General features: G+C 48.7%; 2 protein-coding genes across 3 annotated transcripts in view; both read left to right on the top strand.

Annotated features, from left to right (window-relative positions):
• Positions 1 to 1,715, top strand: part of kif6 (kinesin family member 6) — a 466,382-nt gene extending 464,667 nt beyond the window's left edge. For both annotated transcript variants that reach the window (XM_078398770.1, XM_078398768.1), the window contains one exon: positions 751 to 1,715. In XM_078398770.1, the coding sequence (XP_078254896.1) occupies positions 751 to 767 (17 nt within the window). In that variant the 3' untranslated portion in view covers positions 768 to 1,715. The remainder of the gene's footprint in view (positions 1 to 750) is intronic.
• Positions 1,716 to 4,179: 2,464 nt separating this feature from the next.
• The window catches only part of LOC144593823 (potassium channel, subfamily K, member 16-like), a 38,868-nt gene continuing 21,476 nt past the window's right edge, over positions 4,180 to 21,571 (top strand). Inside the window, exons 1-2 of the mRNA XM_078399940.1 lie at positions 4,180 to 4,198; positions 9,595 to 9,968. Coding sequence (XP_078256066.1) covers positions 4,180 to 4,198; positions 9,595 to 9,968 — 393 coding nt within the window. The remainder of the gene's footprint in view (positions 4,199 to 9,594; positions 9,969 to 21,571) is intronic.

The raw sequence follows: 21,571 nt of genomic DNA, 5'->3' as shown, positions 1-21,571 counted from the left end.
ATAGAGCTCTTAAGGATAGCGGAGTCAGGGGGTATGGGGAGAAGGCAGGAACGGGGTACTGATTGAGAATGATCAGCCATGATCACATTGAATGGCGGTGCTGGCTCGAAGGGCCGAATGGCCTACTCCTGCACCTATTGTCTATTGTCTAAAATTCCACAAATTCACAACTCTCTGGGCGAAAAGTTTTTTTTTCATCTCAGTTTTAAATGGCTTCCCCTTTATTCTTAGACTGTGGCCCCTGGTTATAGACTCCCCCAACATTGGGAACATTTTTCCTGCATCTAGCTTGTCCAGTCCTTTTATAATTTTATATCTTTCTATAAGATCCCTTCTCATCCTTCTAAATTCCAGTGAATACAAACAAGCCCAGTCTTTCCAATCTTTCCTCATATGACAGTCCCACAATCCCGGGAATTAACCTCGTGAACCTACGCTGCACTGCCTCAATGGCAAGGACGCCCTTCCTCAAATTAGGCGACCAAAACTGCACACAATACTCCAGGTGTGGTCTCACCAGGGCCCTGTACAACTGCAGAAGGACCTCTTTACTCTGTACTCAAATCCTCTCGTTATGAAGGCCAACATGCCATTATCTTTCTTCACTGCCTGCTGTACCTGCAGGCTGACTTTCAGACGCCTTGAAGGAAGCTGGAAAGAGCTAGCGTTGTTCACAGTTCTTATTTTCGAATGGTGCACATTGATATATTTTTTAAATGCTGACCTTAACAAAATGATCTCACTTTGCAGGTCTAAGAACTAAATAGTTCCCGCTGAAGACCATGACCAGCGGATTGACAGGACTGGTGCTTGGAAGGTTCTGGGATGCAGCGATCACTCTCCGACATCAGGGAGCCAGCTCTAAGACGTGGCATCTGATAGTTGAATGCGTGTCAGAGAGGAGCAGGACACAAATATCATTGTCCGTTCCCCGCCTGCGCTTTCCAACAGCAAGTTTGCCATCGCATCTTCTCCTCCTCACTGGACAAGACACTGAGGGGATATTGCTCACAAAGATCCACTGGCACTTTCTTCAACGTTTCCCTGGCTGTGTCTGGATTGCTGGAAATCGCCGCCATCTTTTTTTCTGGCACCTTTTATGAGATACCACGGTGTGTCCTCTCGTCCTTTGGCCCATTATTCTATCATCACGTTTACTCGCTGTGCCTCTCTGCACAGGCGGGGAACCTTGATATCCAGCAGATTATCGGACTCAGGTGGCCGCTACATGTTCCCAATGCCACCTGAGTCACAAGAGCAAATAAACTCATCATTGTTCAATGCCATGAGTTCAGTAAATACGGGGGTAAGGCGGTGTGGCGGCTAACTTACCGCAGTAGTTATTTTGGACCCCGAGGTGTGAATGACATCTCAATGGCACCTTATCATAGAAACATAGAAAATAGGTGCAGGAGGAGGCCATTCGGCCCTTTGAGCCAGCACCGCCATTCATTGTGATCATGGCTGATCATCCACAATCAGTAACCCGTGCCTGCCTTCTCCCCATATCCCTTGATTCCACTAGCCCCTAGAGCTCTATCTAACTCTCTTTTCAATTCATCCAGTGAATTGGCCTCCACTGCCCTCTGCGGCAGAGAATCCCACAAATTAACAACTCTCTGGGTGCAAAAGTTGTTTCTCACCTCAGTTTTGAATGGCCTCCCCTTTATTCTTAGACTGTGGCCCCTGGTTCTGGACACCCCCAACATTGGGAACATCTATGGTACTTTATTGTATACATGTACCTAGCTACAGTGAAATTCCTTTTAAGTTCAGTAAAACTCTTACTCAGCATAGGCACAATCATACTTAGATATAGGAGTGCAGGGATAATAGATTCCCCAACAGTTACCACATTTCCGGCGCCATTTTGTATAATTCAAGTCTAAAGTTGTTAAAGATGTGGAGTCTTAACTTGGCCATGAAGGCCCATTGTCCTGGCGACGGCACTGGGTCGGAGATGCAGGGGTCGGCCCGGCTCACGTCCGGTCCACGATCTCGGCCTCTTGGTGCGGCGCCTGATCCAACTGAGCCGCAGGCTGCTGCAGGGCCTCCAGCGGCCCACTAAACCAACACCTCGACCCGGACACCGCGACCCGCCAACGAGCCGTCCCCTCGCCTCCCGCGGCCACCGCTTGGCCTCCGTGCCCCACAGCGCCCCCTGGAGCGCGGGAGGTGAGCCCCCAGCCCAATCACCAGCACCCATCCTCTTCTATGTCAGTCGCGACCACCATGTTGAAATGGGTTCCCATGAAAGCTGGGGGAGGTTATTGTGGAAACAGAATAAACAACTGGACTAGTAGCACAGCAGAAGCTCACCATGGCAAGCAAAATGTGGAAACAAGGATCTACAGATGGTGGTTTACCATCAAAGTGCTGGAGACCAGGCAGCATTTTAGTTTAGTTTAGAGATACAGACCACGTCAAAGCCTTTCCTAAAGTTCATGTAGACAACGTCCACTGCCCTGCCAGTTTAGTTTAGCTTATTTTACTTTAGAGATACAGCGCAGAAACAGGCCCTTCATCCCACCGAGTCCACGCCGACCAGAGATCCCCGCATATTAACACTATCCTGCACTCTAGGGACATTTTACAATTATACCAAACCAATTAATCTGCAAAGCTGTATGGCTTTGGAGTGTAGGAGAAACCCGGAGATCCTGGAGAAAACCCACCCAGGTAACGGGGAGAACACCCTTACCTCAGGCTTAACAGGCATTGAGTACTGATGTCCTCAGTACAACGTGGGTGGCCAATATGATTTCCCAAAGCTGCCTGGATCACGAGCAAATAGACTCAACCAATGTGTTACTCAATTAACTCAGTGAAACGCAGGGTTGAAGTCATCTGGCGGGTAACTTACCGGCAAACCCCAAAGTGCTGGAGGAACCTCATTAGTAAGAACTTCATTTTACAAGAATGATCCCAGGAATGAGTGGGTTAACCTATGATGAGCGTTTGTCGGCACTGGGCCTGTACTCGCTGGAGTTTAGAAGAATGGGGGGAACTCATTGAAATGTACAGAATAGTGAAAGGCTTGGATAGAGTGGACGTCGGGAGGATGTTTCCACTAGTGGGAGAGTCTTGGACTAGAGGTCACAGCGTCAGAATTAAAGGACGTTCTTTTAGGAAGGGGATGGGAAGAAATTTAGTTAGTCAGAAGGTGGTGAATCTGGATTTTTTTCCCACAGAAGGCTGGGGAGGCCAAGTCAGTGGATATTTTTAAGGCAGAGACAGATAGATTCTTGATTAGTACGGGTGTCAGAGGTTATGGGGAGAAGGCAGGAGAATGGGGTTCGGAGGGAGAGATAGATCAGCCATGATTGAATGGCAGAGTAGACCGATAGGCCCAATTCTGCTCCTATAACTTATGAAGTTATGAACTCAGCGGGTCAGGCAGCATCTGTGGAGGGGATGGACAGACAACATTTCGTGTCGGGACCCTTCTTCAGACCGATGGAGGGATATGGATTATGTGCAGGGAGATAATTGTTCTTGATTCGTTTTTGGCACAAATATTGTGGGCCGAAGGGCCTGTCTGTTCCTGTGCTTCACAGTTCTGTGTTCTAAACCAAAATACTGCATATCGCAACGTTTAAGAAGCCATTAGACAGGTACATGGATAGGATAGGTTTAGAGGGAAATGGGCCAAACACAGGCAGGTGGGACTGGTGTAGATGAAATATGTTGGTAAGTTGGGCCTGTTTCCATACTATGACTCTAAGAAGGAAATCTATATATTACTACAACTCTCATCTTGTATATTTGTATGTTTGTTTGTTCGTACCCGAAATACAGTCAAAACAGTACACGATAGTGCAACAATTTTAGGCCCACCTTACTCGCCATCGGCCTGCGGTTCAAATGGTTGTTACATTTTAAAAGTTATTCACTTTTTAAACTTTAAAAATCACTTTTTAAACTTTAATACGTCCCTTTTCCACCTGCTCTGCCCGTCAGCCGCGCCTGCGCAGTATTACCTCCGTGTTCTACGTCACAATGGGGAGCCATCGTGTCCGCGCCTACGCAGTTGGGGCCCGTTGATCTAATACTTACCTGAGATGGCCGCCAGATCCGCGCGCGCGCTCAAAGCTCGCCAGCTGTCCGCCGGGGCTTCCCGCTCAAAGCTGCAGGAGAGGTTTGCACCCACTGGGTCCACGGGTCCCTCTGGATGTCGCGATGGCCGCCGGGGGCCGGGGTGAGTGGCTCCCTCTCCCCTCTCCTCTCCCCCCTTTCCCGCCCCTGGCCCCAGGGGAGAGTCCCCTGCCAGCGCAGGAGAGGTTTGGACAGATGGTTGCAGGGCCCACAGGAGAGGTTAGGACCGATCGAGTCCTCGCCCGTCTAGTCTGAAATAAAAACAGACCATGTCAGAAACACTCAGCTGATCAGGCAGCATCAGTGGAAAGAGAAATTGAGTTAACACATCAGCAAACCACAACATGCTGGAATATTTAGTTGAAGGTGTAATCATAATAATCAGTCAAACTTTTTTCATCCAACACCAGCTGCCCCATCTTCCCAAAAAACAAACTGCTGGAAGAGTACAGTGGGTCAGGCAGCATCTGTGGAGGGAATGGACAGGCGACGTTTGGGGACGGGACCGCTCTTCAGACTGATTGGAAGAAATCTGGGGGGGTGGAGAGAGATGGGGGCAGGACAAAGCCTGGCAAGTGATAGGTGGATAGGCACAAAATGCTGGAGTAACTCAGCGGGACAGGCAGCATCTCTGGAGAGAAGGAATGGGTGACGTTTCGGGTCAAGACCCTTCTTCAGTGAGAAGAAGGTTCCCACTCCTTAAAGTCATCCATTCCTTCTCTCCAGGGATGTTGCCTGTCCCACTGGGTCACTCCAGCATTTTGTGTCTATCTTCGGTTTAAACCAGCATCTGCAGTTCCTTCCTACACAAGTGATAGGTGGATGCAGGTGAGGGGGGGGGGGGCTTGGATGGGCAGATGGGTGGAGTAAGTGACAAAGGCTGTAGATGAGAAGTAGACCAAAGGGCATCAGATAAGGAGAGAGGATGACTGAGGCAGCGTGGAATGGGTAGAGCTGTTGCTTTAAGCCAACATGCAGGTGCAAAACGGAAAGGAATTAATTCCATGGCAGTCAGGAAAATCACTTTCAGACAAAAATAGCCTGAGCTTTAACAAGTACTCTGTCAATTGATGAAGAAGAAACCTTACTAAACACTTTAACTCCCCCTCCCTTTCCCACACTGACCTTTCTGTCCTGGGCCTCCTCCATTGTCAGAGTGAGGCCCAGCACAAATTGGAGGAACAGCACCTCATATTTCGCTTGGGCAGCTTACACCCCAGCGGTATGAACATTGACTTCTCTAACTTCGAGTAACCTGTGCTTTTCCTCTATCTCCATCCCTCCCTCTTCCTAGTTCTCTGACCAATCTGACAGTCCCCCTGATTAAGTTTTATTCGTTGTCACTTTCCCCTAACTAACAATGATCCATTCTACATTTTCCTCGACATCGTCCCCTTTGATGTCCCGTTTCCACACTTCGCACTTCCTTATCTCTGCGTCTCCCTCTCCCCTGACTCTCAGTCTGAAGAAGGGTCTCGACCTCAATATCAGGTATGTAGGTTAATTGACTGGGTAAATGTAAAAATTGTCCCGAGTGTGTGTAGGATAGTGTTAATGTGCGGGGATCGCTGGGCGGCGCGGACTCGGTGGGCCGAAGGGCCTGTTTCCGCGCTGTATCTCTAAATCTAAAAAAACAATAGTCAATAGTCAATTTGTTTGTCACATACACATAAATGTGCTGTGAAATGAAAGATTACCCACAGTCCAACAATAAGACCAGTAAAAATAAGCAATAAAAATAAGCAATAACACACACAATCATAAACCAACACCAAACAAAAAGAACCATCCATCACAGTGAGTCTCCTCCAGTCACCTCCTCACTGTGATGGAAGGCTAGAATGTCTTTTCTTTTCCCCTGCCGTCTTCTCCCGCGGTCAGGCTGTTGAAGTTGCCACGTCGGGGTGACCTGAAACGTCACCCATTCCTTCTCTCCGGAGATGCTGCCTGACCCGCTGAGTTGCTTCAGCATTTTGAGTCTTCGGTGTAAACTAGCATCTGCATTTCCTTCCTACACAAGAAGTCTTTAAAGTTTTTTTGTATGCGTTTATTGGGCTGCTAAGAGTTCACTGGGTTACAAACCTAGCTCAGTTATATCCCGTGATATTTGCCAAGCGCTTTGCCCTATTGAACGGAAGATAAATAAATGGTGCCTGTGACAGCCTGTCGTTTGGAAACTAATGGGAATAGATTAGACTTGCTGTCAAAGGATAGTCAACCCCTTCGCAGATGAAAAGAAGACACAAGGTGCTGGAGTAACTCAGTGGGTCGGGCAGCATAATCTGGAGAATATGGATGAGACGTTTTGTAGAACAGCACAGACCCCTTGGGCGATCACGGTGGCGCAGCGGTAGAGTTGCTGCCTCACAGCGAATGCAGCGCCGGAGACCCGGGTTCCATCCCGACTACGGGTGCCGTCTGTACGGAGTTTGTACGTTCTCCCCGTGACCTGCGTGGTGGTTTCTCCGAGATCTTCGGTTTCCTCCCACACTCCAAAGACGTGCAGGTTTGTAGGTTAATTGGCTTGGTAAAATGTAAAAATTGTCCCTAGTGGGTATAGGTTAGCGTTAATATGTGCGGGGATCGCTGGTCGGCGCGGACCCGGTGGGCCGAAAGGGCCTGTTAGAGCGCTGTATTTCTGTATCTCTAAACTAAACAGGCCCTTCGGCCTGCAAAGTCTATGCCTTGCATGATACCAAGACCATGACATAGAAACATAGAAAATAGGTGCAGGAGTAGGCCATTCGGCCCTTCGAGCCTGCACCGCCATTCAATATGATCATGGCTGATCATCCAACTCAGTATCCCATACCTGCCTTCTCTCCATACCCCCTGATCCCTTTACCCACAAGGGCCACATCTAACTCCCTCTTAAATATAGCCAATGAACTGGCCTCAACTACCTTCTGTGGCAGAGAATTCCACAGATTCACCCCTCTCTGTGTGAAAAAAAACTTTCTCATCTCGGTCCTAAAAGACTTCCCCCTTATCCTTAAACTGTGACCCCTTGTTCTGGACTTCCCCAACATCGGGAACAATCTTCCTGCATCTACCCTTAAGAATTTTGTAAGTTTCTATAAGATCCCCCCTCAATCCTCTAAATTCCAGCGAGTACAAGCCGAGTCTATCCAGTCTTTCTTCATATGAAAGTCCTGCCATCCCAGGAATCAATCTGGTGACTTATCCACCTGCACATAACCCATTCCCGACAGATCCACGTGCCTATCGAAAAACCTCGTAAACGCCACTATCGTATCTGCTCCACCACCACCTCTGGCTGCGAGTTCCAGGCCCCCACCACCCTCGGAGTAAAAATATTGCCCCATGCATCATCTTTATTCTTTGCCCCTCTCGACTTAAAGCTAAACCCTTCTAGTATGTTGATATTTCCACCCTGCGGATAAAGGCTCTGACTGTCTGCCCTATCTGTGCCTCTCTGACGATTATTGTACTACCAGGCTACATCAGAGAGTAATTCAATCTTCCTTCACGCTCTTTGCAGTCCGAAGAAGGGTCCCGACCTGAAGCGTTCCCTCCACAGATGCAGCCTGACCCGCTGAGTTCCTCCAGCACTTTGTGCTCAGCTCAGGAAGCCAGCATCTGCAGTTCCCTTTATCCCCACACTCTTTTCAGTGTGGCGGGTGTACGGAACGAGCTGCCAGAGGAGGTGGTTGAGGCAGGAACAGTAATACCATTTAAAAGACATTTGGACAGGTGCTTGGATAGGAGAGGTTTATAGGGCTATCAGTGGTTCTTTGAGGCAAGGGTTAGACTAGCGTGATGGGGCATCATGGACAAGTTGGGCCGAAGGGCCCGTTGCTGTGCACAATGACACGATAACTATGACTCTGTCACACAGCTCTACATAAGTAATACGCGGCAGTTAACAGCTTTTAGCATTAAAACCTGTAGGATGAACATCTGGCTGCTAATTTCAGTCTCACAGTAAAGTTACATTAAATACTACTTATTTATTAATAGCCTTGCAAAGCCTGTCCCCGAATGCAAGGTTTGTTCTACAAAATCTGGAATCCTGGTAGCGGTAATCATAGGAACAAATAAAAACACCGTGGGCGGTCACGGTGGCGCAGCGGTAGAGTTGCCGCCTTACAGCGAATGCAGCGCCGGAGACCCAGGTTCCATCCCAAATACGGGCGCCGTCTGTACAGAGTTTGTACGTTCTCCCCGTGACCTGTGTGGGTTTTCTCCGGGATCTCTGGTTTCCTCCCACACTCCAAAGACGTACAGGTTTGTAGGTTAATTGGCTGGGTAAATGTAAAAATTGTCCCTAGTGGGTGTAGAATAGTGTTAATGTGTGGGGATCGCTGGTTGTCGTGGACCTGGTGGGCCGAAGGGCCCGTTTTCACACTGTATCTCAAAACTCTAAACAAAGTGCTGGAGTAACTCAGCGGGTCAGGCAGCATCTCTGGAGAACATGGAGGGGTGACGTTTCACAGAGTGCTGGAGTAACTCAGTGGGTCAGGCAGCATCTCTGGGGAACATGGATGGGTGACGTTTCACAGAGCGCTGGAGTAACTCGTGGATATGGATAGGTGACGTTTCGGGGCGGGACCCTTCTTCAGACGGATCTAACTTCAAGTAACCCTTGCATCCCCTCTCCCACCCTAGTCGCTGCACTAGTTTCACTGTCATACTGGTGAGTTTCATTTTCTGTATAACTCGTTCCCACCTCGCCCACAGCCAACAATGGACTGTTTCCTTGATCATCGTTACTTTTTATGCATATCTTTCATTTCTTTGCTCTATATCTCTCTACATCGCCGTCTATATCCCTAGTTCCCCCTTTCCCCAGACTCTAAGTTTGAAGAAGGGTCTCGACCCGAAGCGTCACCCAGTTCAGTTTAGTTCATTGCCTCGGTGTACCGAGGTACAGCGAAAAGCTTTTTGTTGCGTGCTGACCAGTCAACAGAAAGACAATACACGATTACAATCGAGCCATTTGCTGTTTACAGATACATGATAAGGGAATAACGTTTAGTGCAAGGTAAAGCCAGCAAAGTCCGATCAAGGATAGTCCAAGGGTCACCAATGAGGTTGATAGTAGTTATCATAGTTAAAGTAAGAAATGTTGCTGTACTAGAGGTTTAAGAGTGTGGAGCGATTGTAATATGTGGCTTGAAGGGCCGAATGGCCTACTCCTGCACCTATTTTCTAAGTGCTTCTGCTTCTGTGGCTAGCACGCAAATAGCCGCCTGCATTGGGCGTCACCTTGGAACCATTCCTCTTCTCCAGAGATGCTGCCTGTCCCGCTGAGTTACTCCAGTCTTTTGTGTCTGTCTTTGGTGCCCACGCCGCTGGGCTGTGAGCTAGCCGCTGCTCGTGTTCACCATCTGCTCAGCACAAACCTGCCCTCCCCCCCCCCCCCCCCCCCCCCCCCCCAGCATCACGCCCTGCTGGATAGCAACAGCCTGCGTGAGGTAAGTGGTGTGTAATGGCCTGTGAGGAACGGAAAATTGACGGTGGATATCTGCTGAGCAGGTTCAGCCGGCAGAGAGAACAAGCGAAGGGTTTTCATCCAGAAGGGGACCGGGCTGGTACAATTCGTCCGTTCGACCCATCCAACACCTCCCGGCGAGCGGGATGCTGGTGAAGGCTGGCTGGTGCTGAAGAAGAGGCTTTTGAAGTCACGCCCGGCAGCCATGTCCCACTTCACTTTCTACTGCGTCAGGGTCAGCTGGAGCGTGACACTGCTGCTGGGATATTTCCTTTACTTGTTCCTCGGGGCAGCCGTTTTCCAGATGCTGGAGAGGCAGGCAGAGGCTCACACTCGCAGCACCTTCCAGTTGGAAAAGCTGACGTTTCTCACAAACTATAGCTGTCTGGACGGACGTGCCTTGGAGAAGTTTGTGGAGGTAAGCAGAGAGAGAGAGAGAGAGAGAGAGAGAGAGAGAGAGAGAGAGAGAGAGAGAGAGAGAGAGAGAGAGAGAGAGAGAGAGAGAGAGAGAGAGAGAGAGAGAGAGAGAGAGAGAGAGAGAGAGAGAGAGAGAGAGAGAGAGAGAGAGAGAGAGAGAGAGGAGAGAGAGAGAGAGAGAGAGAGAGAGAGAGAGAGAGAGAGAGAGAGAGAGAGAGAGAGAGAGAGAGAGAGAGAGAGAGAGAGAGGCAAGGTGCTGGAATTGTGGGAAAAAAAACATCCATGGAACTGATGGGCAGCACTGCAGGTGTATAAGTCAAGTCAAGTCTATTTGTCACATACACATACACGATGTGCAGTGAAATGAAAGTGGCAATGCCTGCGGATTGTGCAAAAAAAAGAATTACAGTTACAGCATATAAATAAAGTTAGTAAGTTACTATAGTGTAGACAAAAATTTAGTCCCTGGAGTTATAAAAGTTGGCAGTCCTGGTGGCCTGTGGGAAGAAACTCCGTCTCATCCTCTCTGTTTTCCACAGCGTGACAGCGGAGGCGTTTGTCTGACCGTAGCATCTGGAACAGCCCATTGCTGGGGTGGCAGGGGTCCCCCATGATCTTGCTGGCTCTGGATCTGCACCTCCTGATGTATAGGTCCTGCAGGGGGGCGAGTGTAGTTCCCATGGTGCGTTCTGCCGAACGCACTACTCTCCGCAGGGCCATCCTGTCCTGGGCAGAGCTGTTCCCAAACCAGACTGTAATGTTGCCGGACAGGATGCTCTCTACAGCCCCAGAGTAGAAGCAATGAAGGATCTTCAGAGACACTGAATTTCCTCAGATGTCTGAGGTGGTAATCGTCGGCTTGTCCCACCCCGTCATTCGGTTTCCTTTCGTTTATTGTCACGTGTACCGAGGTACAGTGAAAAGCTCTTGCTGGGCGCTAACCAGTCAGCGGAAAGACAGCACATGATTACAATCGAACCATTTACAGTGCATAGATACATGATAAGGGAATGGCGTTTCGTGCCAGCAAACCAAGGGTCAATCTTCTCCCCACTCCTGTTGGGCAGAAGGTACAGAAGCTTGAAAGCACACACCACCAGACTCAGGGACAGCTTCTTCCCCTCGGTTAGACAATAGACAATAGGTGTAGGATGAGGCCATTCGGCCCTTAGAGCCAGCACCGCCATTCAATGTGATCATGGCTGATCATTCTCAATCAGTACCCCATTCCTGCCTTCTCCCCATACCCCCTGACTCCACTATCCTTAAGAGCTCTATCTAGCTCTCTCTTGTTATCAGGCTTCTGAACGGTCCTTCCATAAGCTAGGGTACTGTCCGATTCACCTCTACCCCATTGTGGACATTGGACTTTGTGGAACTGGTGCGCTACAATGCTGAGAACTGTATTCTGCACTATGTATCTCCCCCTCTGTTCTACCTATTGTAACTTTTTAAATAAATTTGAAAGGGCACATGGATAGGAAAGGTTTAGAGAGTCACAGAGTGCTGGAGTAACTCAGCAAGTCAGTACGCATCTGACTGGTTGATTTGGACTTCTTGGACTTCATCTTGTGCTAAATATCATTCATCTTATTTCCTTTCTCATGTATCTGTACACTGTGAATGGCTCGATTGTAATCATGTATTGTCTTTCCGCTGACTGGTTAGCACACAACAAAAGCTTTTCACTGTACCTCGGTACACGTGACAATAAACTAAACTAAACTTTGGAGAACATGGAAAGGCAACTTTTCTGGTTGTTGTCCGTTCTTCAGACTGTTCTTGGACCAGCTGTTGGTCAGCATTCACACGTTGGGCCGAAGAGCCTGCTTCCGTGCTATATGACTCTCAAGTATTTCCTAAGACAGACGCACGGTGGCGCAGCGGTAGAGTTGCTGCCTTACAGCGAATGCAGCGCCGGAGACTCAGGTTCGATCCTGACTACGGGTGCTGTCTGTACGGAGTTTGTACGTTCCCCCCGTGACCTGCGTGGGTTGTCTCCGAGATGTTCGGTTTCCTCCAACACTCCAAAGACGTACAGGTTTGTAGGTTAATTGGCTTGGTAAATGTAAAAATTGTCCCTAGTGTGTGTAGGATAGTGTTAATGTGCGGGGATCGCTGGGCGGTGCGGACCCGGTGGGCCGAAAGGGCCTGTTTCCGCGCTGTATCTCTAAATCTAAACTAAACTAAACTAAAGAGAATAGGTGATGTTTCGGGTCGAGACCCTTCTTCAGACTGAGAGTCAGAGGAGAGGGAGAAACGAGAGGTATGAAAAGGTTCAAAGAACAAATGAATGAAAGAGTGGGGATAAATGGGTCCCTTTCAGAATGGCAGGCAGTAACTAGTGGGGTACCGCAAGGCTCGGTGCTGGGACTGCAGCTATTTACAATATACATTAATGACTTGGATGAAGGGATTAAAAGTACCATTAGCAAATTTGCAGATGATACAAAGCTGGGTGGCAGTGTGAACTGTGAGGAAGATGCTATGAGGTTGCAGGGTGACTTGGACAGGTTGTGTGAGTGGGCGGATGCATGGTAGATGCAGTTTAATGTGGATAAGTGTGAGGTTATCCACTTTGGTGGTAAGAATAGGAAGGCAGAGTATTATCTGAATGGTGTCAAGTTAGGAAAAGGGGACGTACAACGAGATCTGAGTGTCCTAGTGCATCAGTCACTGAAAGGAAGCATGCAGGTACAGCAGGCAGTGAAGAAAGCCAATGGAATGTTGGCCTTCATAACAAGAGGAGTTGAGTATAGGAGCAAAGAGGTCCTTCTGCAGTTGTACAGGGCACTAGTGAGACCGCACTTGGAGTACTGTGTGCAGTTTTGGTCTCCAAATTTGAGGAAGGATATTCTTGCTATTGAGGGAGTGCAACGTAGGTTTACTAGTTTAATTCCCGGAATGGCGGGACTGTCATATGTTGAAAGACTGGAGCGACTAGGCTTGTATACACTGGAATTTAGAAGGATGAGAGGAGATCTTATCGAAATGTATAAGATTATTAAGGGATTGGACACGTTAGAGGCAGGAAACATGTTCCCAATGTTGGGGGAGTCCAGAACAAGGGGCCACAGTTTAAGAATAAGGGGTAGGTCATTTAGAACTGAGATGAGGAAAACCTTTTTCAGTCAGAGAGTTGTGAATCTGTGGAATTCTCTGCCTCAGAAGGCAGTGGAGGCCAATTCTCTGAATGCATTCAAGAGAGAGCTAGATAGAGCTCTTAAGGATAGCGGAGTCAGGGGGTACGGGGAGAAGGTAGGAACGGGGTACTGATTAAGAATGGTCAGCCATGATCACATTGAATGGCGGTGCCAGCTCGAAGGGCCAAATGGCCTCCTCCTGCACCTATTGTCTATTGAAAGGTATGCAAAAGGACAAATCAAAGCCAGCAACGATGATCTAGGAACGGTGGAGCCCACAATGATCCATTGTTGGCTGTGGAGAAGGTGATAACGAGTGGATACAAGCAGTGAAACTCAGCAGGACGACAATGAAACCAAGAGGATAACTTGGGCAGGAGAGGGACAGAGAGAGAGAGGGGATGCAAGGTTTAGTTGAAGTTAGAGAAATGAAAATTAATACCAAAGATAGAGAGACAAAGAGCTGGAGTAACTCCAGCATCTCTGCAGAAAAGGAATAGGCGATGTTTTGAATCGAGACCCTTCTTCAGACTGAGAATTAATATCGTAGGAAAGAACTGCAGATGCTGGTTTAAATTGAAGGCAGGCACAAAATGCTGGAGTAACTCATAGAGATTCTCCAGCATTTTGTGTCTACCTCAGAATTAATACCGCTGGGGTGTAAGCTGCCCGAGCGAAATATGAGGTGCTGTTCCTCCAATTTGCATTTGGGCCCACACTGACAATGGGGGAGGCCCAGGACAGAAAGGTCAGTGTGGGAATGGGAATATAAGAGTCCACATCTTGAACAACGGATACAGTAGACGAGGTTGGAGAAGGTGCAGGTGAACCTCTGCCTCACCTGGAAGGACTGTCGGGGTCCCTGGACAGAGTTGAGGGAGGAGGTATAGTGACAGGTGTTGCATCTCCTGCGGTTGCAGGGGAAAGTACCTGGGGAGGGGGTGGTTCGGGTGGGAAGGGGAGTTAAAAGTGTTTGGCAACCGGAGGAAACAACTTGATGCACTCACGGAAGACCCAGCCGAAAATGTCTTTTTAAGTAAACAGCCGATATCAGACATTGACTTAGGTAAGCTCCATTGTACACATAACTCTAATCCTTTGTCAACATGCAAGGCTGTGAGGTGGTGATAGATCGGATGGTGTCAGCAAAATTCCTGTCATGAGGCTCGCTTGTGAATGATTCATAAGCTCCTTGGCCACGGAAGTGTGAAATGCTTCCCAGCCCTATCACTGATGGATAGACACAAAAAGCTGGAGTAACTCTGCGGGTCAGGCAGCATCTCTGGAGAAAAGGAATAGGTGACGTCTCAACCCGAAACACAGCCTTTTATTTTTTCTTAGTTCAGTTCAGTTTATTGTCACATATACCACGGCACTGTGAAAAGCTTTTGTTGCGTGCAAACCAGTCACTGGAAAAGGCAATACAATCGATTCATTTACAGTGTACAGATACATGATAAGGGAATAACGTTTAGTGCAAGGTAAAGCCAGCAAAGTCCGATCAAGGATAGTCCGAGGGTCTCCAATGAGGTAGATAGTAGTTCAGCACTGCTCTCTGGTTGTGGTGGGATGGTTCAGTTGCCTGATAACAGCTGGGAAGAAAATGTCCCTGAATCTGGAGGTGTGCGATTTTACACTTCTATACCTCTTGCCCGATGGGAGAGGGGAGAAGAGGGAGTGGCCGGGGTGAAACTGGTCCTTGATTATGCTGCTGGCCTTGCCGAGGCAGCGCGAGGTGTAGATGGAGTCAATGGAAGGGAGGTTGGTTTGTGTGATGGTCTGGGCTGCGTCCACTATTTGCTGCAATTTCTTGCGGTCTTGGATGGAGCTGTTCCCAAACCAAGCCGTGGTGCCTCCCGATAAAATGGTGTCTATGGTGCATCTGTAGAAGCTCCAGAGATGCTACGCTGCCTGACCCGCTGGGTTACTCCAGCTTTTTGTGAGAATCTTCGGTGTAAACCAGCATCTGTCCAATTGAGGAGGAGAGATTTGGGGAGGGAATGGAAATGCAACTCATCTATTCATTTAAAACTAATATTCGGTTTTAGTTTAGTTTCGAAGGTCAACCATGGGCGGCACGGTAGCGCAGCGGTAGAGTTGCTGCTTTACAGCGAATGCAGCGCCGGAGACTCAGGTTCGATCCTGACTACGGGTGCTGCACTGTATGGAGTTTGCACGTTCTCCCCGTGACCTGCGTGGGTTTTCTCCGAGATCTTCGGTTTCCTCCCACACTCCAAAGACGTACAGGTATGTAGGTTAATTGGCTGGGTAAATGTAAAAATTGTCCCTAGTGGGTGTAGGGTAGTGTTAATGTACGGGGATCGCTGGGCGGCACGGACTTGGAGGGCCGAAAAGGCCTGTTTCCGGCTGTATATATATGATGATATGATATGTCTCTTGGGCTTTAGACTTCGAGTCATAGAGTGTGATACAGTGTGGAAACAGGCCCTTCGGCCCAACTCGCCCACACAGGCCAACAATGTCCCTGCTACACTAGTCCCACCTGCCTGTGTTTGGCTCATATCCCACCAAACCTGTCCCATCCATGTACCTGTCTAACTGTTTCTTAAATGATGGGATAGTCGCAGCCTCAACTACCTCCTCTGGCAACTCGTTCCATACACCCACCACCCTTTGTGTGAAAAAGTTACCCCTCGGATTCCTATTAAATCTTTCCCCCTCACCTTGAACCTATGTCCTCTGGTCTTCGATTCCCCTACGCTGGGCAAAAGACTGTGCGTCTACCCGATCTATTCATGGAAACAGAAAATTTGTGCAGGTGGAGGCCATTTGGCCCTTCGAGCCAGCACCGCCATTCATTGTGATCATGGCTGACCATCCACAGTAGGTAATCTGTGCCATATCCCATGATTCCGCTAGCCCCTAGAGCTCTATCTAACTCTCTTTTAAATTCATCCAGAGAATTGGCCTCCACTGCCTTCTGTGGCAGAGAATTCCACAAATTCCTCTCATGATTTTGTACACCTCTGTAAGATCCCCCCTCACCCTCCTGCGCTCCATGGAATAGAGACCCAGCCTACTCAACCTCTCCCTATAGCTCACATCCTCGTACATCTTTTCTGAACCTTTTCAAGCTTGACAATATCTTTCCCATAACATGGTGCCCAAAACTGAACACAATCCTCTAAATGTGGTCTCACCAGCGTCTTATACAACTGCAACATGACCTCCCAACCTCTATACTCAATACGCTGACTGATGAAGGCCAAAGTGCCAAAAACCATTTTGACCACCTAATCTACCTGCGACTCGAACTTCAAGGAACCATGCACCTGTACTCCTAGATCCCTCTGCTCCACAACACTACCCAGAGGCCTACCATTCACTGTGTAGGTCCTGCCCTTGTTCGACGTCCCAAAATGCAACACCTCACACTTCTCTGTATTAAATTCCATCAACCATTCCTCCGCCCACCTGGTCAATCGATCCAGATCCTGCTGCAATCGTTCACAACCATCTTCACTATCTGCAAAACCGTTAACTTTTGTATCATCAGCAAACTTGCCAATCTTGCCCTGTATACAGCGCAGAAACAGGCCCTTCGGCCCACCAAGTCCGTGCCGACCAGTGATCACCCCGTACACTTGTTCCATTCTACACATTAGGGACAATTAACATTTTTAACAAAGCCAATTAATCGACAAACCTGAAGATAATCACAAAATGCTGGAGTAACTCAGCGGGACAGGCAGCATCTCTGGAGAACATGGATGGGTGACGTTTCACAGAGTGCTGGAGTAACTCAGCGGGACAGGCAGCATCTCTGGAGAGAAGGAATGGGTGACCTTCCGGGTCAAGACACTTCTTCAGACCTGACCCGACCCGAAATGTCACCCATTCCTTTTCTCCAGAGATGCTGCCTGTCCCGCTGAGTTACTCCAGCATTTTGTGTCTATCTTCGGTGTAAACCAGCATCTGCAGTTCCTTCCTACACAATGTACAAACGAGACGTCTTTGGAAACTGGAGCAGGTCGAGACCCTTCTTCAGATTGAGAGTCAGGGGGAGAGGGAGACACAGAGATAAGGAAGGGTAAGGCGTGAGAACGAGACATCAAGAGAGATGTAAATCAAGGAAAATGTAGAATAGATCATTGTTAGCTGGGAGAAGGTGACAATGAAACAGAGATAAAATGTAATCGGGGACAGTCAAACTGGCCGGAGAACTGGGAAAGGGGAGCGATGGACAAGATTCAAGATTCAAGATATCTTTATTTGTCCCGTAGAGGGAAAGCAAGGGTTACTTGAAGTTAAAGTCAATATTGATACCGCTGGGGTGTAAGCTGCCCAAGCAAAATATGAGGTGCTGTTCCTCCAATTTACGCTGGGCCTCACTCTGACAATGGAGGAGGCCCAGGACAGAAAGGTCAGATTGGGAATGGGAGGGGGAGCTGAAGTGCTGAGCCACCGGGAGATCAGGTAGGTTAAGGCGGACTGAGAAGAGGTGGTCAGTGAAACGATCGCCGAGCCTGCACTTGATCTCGCCGATATATAAGAGTCCACACCTCGAACAGCGGATACAGTAGATGAGGTTGAAGGAGGTGCAAGTGAACCTCTGCCTCATCTGAAAGGGTCCCTGGGCAGAGTTGAGGGAGGAGGTATAGTGACAGGTGTTGCATCTCCTGTGGTTGCAGGGGAAGGTACCTGGGGAGGGGGTGGTTCGGGTGGGAAGGGACGAGTGGACCAGGGAGCTGCGGAGGGAACGGTCTCTGCGGAAGGCGGAAAGGGGTGGAGATGGGAAGATGTGGCTAGTGGTGGGGTCCCGTTGGAGGTGACGGAAATGTTGGAGGATTCTGTGCTGCCTGAAACGTGCTGCCAGTGGTGGTGGTTGAGGCTGATATGATGTTCAGAAGTCATAGGAGTAGAATTAGGCCATTCAGCCCATCAAGTCTACTCCGCCATTCAATCATGGCTGATCTATCTCTCCCTCCTAACCCCATTCTCCTGCCTTCTCCCCATAACCCCTGACACCCGCACTAATCAAGAATCTATCAATCTCAGCCTTAAAAAAAGCCCAATGACTTGGCCTCCACAGCCTTCCGTGGCTATGAATTCAACCGATTCACCGCCCTCCAGCTAAAGACATTCCTCCTTATCTTTCTAAAGGTGCGTGCTTTTGTTCTGAGTCTCTGGCTTCTAGTCCTAGATTCTCCCACGTGGAAACATCCACTCCACATCCAATTTATTCAGGTCTTTTGCTATTCTGTACGTTCCCCCCTCATGCTTCTAAACTCCAGGCCCAATGTCGTCAAACGCTCATCATATGTTAACCCACTCATTCGTGGTTAATTCTTGTAAACCTCTGGACCCTGTCCAGAGCCAGCACATCCTTCCTCAGATACGGTGCACAAAATTGCTCGCAATACTCCAAATGCGGCCTGACCAGTGCCTCAGCATTACATCCCTGTTTTTGTATTCTAGCCCTCTTGAAATAATTGCGTTTGCCTTCTTGACTACTGATTGGACTTGCAGATGAACTTTTTGGGAATCCTGCACCAGCACTCCCAAGTCCTTTTGCACCTCCGATCTCTGAATCATCTCCTCATTTAGAAAATAGTCTACCCCTTTATTCCTACTACCAAAATGCATGGATGCACACTTTGCCACACTGTATTCCATCTGCCATTTGCTTTCCCAATCTCCCAACCTGTCCAAGTCCTTCTGCAGACCCCCTGCATTCTCTGCACGGCATTGAAGAGACTTTTGAAAAGGCACATGGATATGCATGGAATGGAGGTAAATGGACTATGACAGTGCAGGCAAATCAGAGTTGGACTTGGCACAGACATTGTGAGCCAGAGGGCTTGGTCCTGTGCTGTTCTATGTTCTAGATATTCATTTACCATTTAAACATGAGAGTGGCACGGTGGCGCAGCGGTAGAGTTGCTGCCTCACGGCACCAGAGACCCGGGTTCCATCCTGACTACGGGTGCCGTCTGTACAGGATTTGTACATTCACCCCGGGACCTGCGTGGGTTTTCTCCAGGAGCTCCGGTTTCCTCCCACACTCCAAAGTGTAGGAGGAAACAAGTTTGTAGGCTTTGGTAAAATTGTAAATTGTCCCTAGTGTGTGTAGGATAGTATTAATGTGCGGGGTTCGCTGGTCAGCATAGACTCGGTGGGCCGAAGGGCCTGTTTTCACACAGTACCTCTACACTAAACTAAACTAAATTAAACTGAACTAAAGCTGCCCAAGTTCTTCTGCAAAATCCCTGCTTTCTCTGTGTGGCATTTAAGAGACTTTTGGATAGGCACATGAATATTCAGAAGGGGATGGAGGTATATCGATTATACACACACTTAAGCATTTAAGAGACTTCTGAGTTTAGTGTATGGATATGCAGGGAATGGTGGAACTGCAGATGCTGGTTTAAACTGAAGATGGACACAAAAAGCTGCAGTAACCCAGCGGGACAGGCAGCATCTCTGGAGAGAAGGAATGGGTGACGTTTCGGGTCGAGACCCTTTCCCCGAAACGCCACCCATTCCTTTTCTCTGGAGATGCTGCCTGTCCCGCTGAGTTACTCCAGTATTTTGTGTCTGTCTTCGGTTTAAACCACCAGTTCCTTCCTACACATGGAGTAATGGACATGCCTTGCAGACAATCCATATTACAGTTGGGGAGGAGCCAGACGTCCCAAAATGTATTAAGGGTGATAAATCTCCCAGGCCTGATCAGAAACATCAGTCACAGATGCAGTGTGGATGTGGAGAGGATGTTTCCACGCGTGGGAGAGTCTAGGACCAGAGGTCACAGCCTCAGAATTAAAGTACGTTCCTTTAGGACGGACATGAGGAGTAGTTTCTTTAGCCAGAGGGTGGAGAATCTGTGGAATTCCTTGCAGTGTAGGTGATTGAGAAGCACACTTAAGAAGGCTGTGGAGGCCAAGTCAATGGATATTTTTAAGTCAGAAACAGATGGATTCTTGATTAGTACGGGCGCCAGGGGTTATGAGGAGAATGGGGTTAGGAGGGAGAGATGGATCAGCCATGATTGATTGGTGGACTAGCCTTGATGGGCCGAATGGCCTAATTCTGCTCCTATCACTTATGACCTTATAATACCCAAGGACAGTGTGGTAAGCTGGAGTAGATATGGCAGGCGCCCCAGCTGTGATAAATCATCATTAGATGATTTATATATCTCAGCTCTAGGGGCTAGTGGAATCAAGGGATATGGGGAGAAGGCAGGCACGGGTTACTGATTGTGGATGATCAGCCATGATCACAATGAATGGCGGTGCTGGCTCGAAGGGCCGAATGGCCTCCGCCTGCACCTATTTTCTGTGTTTCTATGCAGGTTAGGTGACGGAAGACACAGAGGATGGCTCATTTTGTGCCTTCATTTAGGAAGGGCTGCAAAGAAGAAGCTGGGAACTGTAAACTGACATCTGTGGTGGGAAAGTTGCTGGAGAGGATTCTTCAAGGATCGGCACTTATAAGCTGGGATGTTACGTTACAGTTGCGCAAGGTGCCGGTGAAGCCGCCTTTGGAGAACTATGTTCAGTTTTGGTCACCCTGCTGTGGGAAGGATGCCATTGAGCTTGGAAAGAGTGCAGAGAAGATGTAAGAGGCTGTCGCCAAGACTCAAAGGCCTGAGATATAGGGAGAGGTTGGACGGTCACGGTGGCGCAGCGGTAGAGTTGCTGCCTTACAGCGAACGCAGCGCCAGAGAGCCGGGTTCCATCCCGACTACGGGTGCTGTCTGTACGGAGTTTGTACGTTCTCCCCGTGACCTGCGTGGGTTTTCTCCGAGATCTTCGGTTTCCTCCCACACTCCAACGACGTGCAGGTTTGTAGGTTAATTGGCTTGGTACAAATGTGAAATTTGTGTGTAGGATAGCGTTAGTGTGCGGGGATCGTTGGTCGGTGCGGACCCGGTGGGCCGAAAGGGCCTGTTTCCATGCTGTATCTCTAAACTATAAAGACCAGGAGTTTATTCTTTGGAGCGCAGGAGGCTAAGGGGTGATCTTATAGAGGTGTATAAAAATTACGAGGGGAATAAATATGGTGAAAGCACAGAGTCTTTTACTCAGGGGATTCAAAAACATGTGGACATACGAAACGATACGAAAGAACTTTATTTATCCCAGGAGGGAAATTGATCTGCCAACGGTCATAAAATATCAGATACATGAAACATGAAATTAAAGTGATGAGTGGAAAGGATTGTGGAGGGGTGGGGGGGGGGGGGGGGAGGAGAGTCAGTCTACCCCACGACAGAAGAGAGAGGAGTTGCACAGTTTGATAGCCACAGGGAAGAAGGAAACGGGGCTTCCCCTCCTCCATTATAGATGAAGCTCTCACTAGGGTCTCCTCTACGTCCCGCAGCTCCACTCTTGCTCCCCCTCCCCCAACTCGCAACAAGGACAGAATCCCCCTCGTCCTCACCTTCCACCCCACCAGCCAGCGGATCCAACATATCATCCACCAACATTTCCGT

Source organism: Rhinoraja longicauda, chromosome 5 (assembly GCF_053455715.1).
Source record: "Rhinoraja longicauda isolate Sanriku21f chromosome 5, sRhiLon1.1, whole genome shotgun sequence".
Classification (NCBI taxonomy): domain Eukaryota; kingdom Metazoa; phylum Chordata; class Chondrichthyes; order Rajiformes; family Arhynchobatidae; genus Rhinoraja; species Rhinoraja longicauda.
Note: the sequence above shows the minus strand (reverse complement) of the source record. Positions and strands in the feature narration are given on the sequence as shown.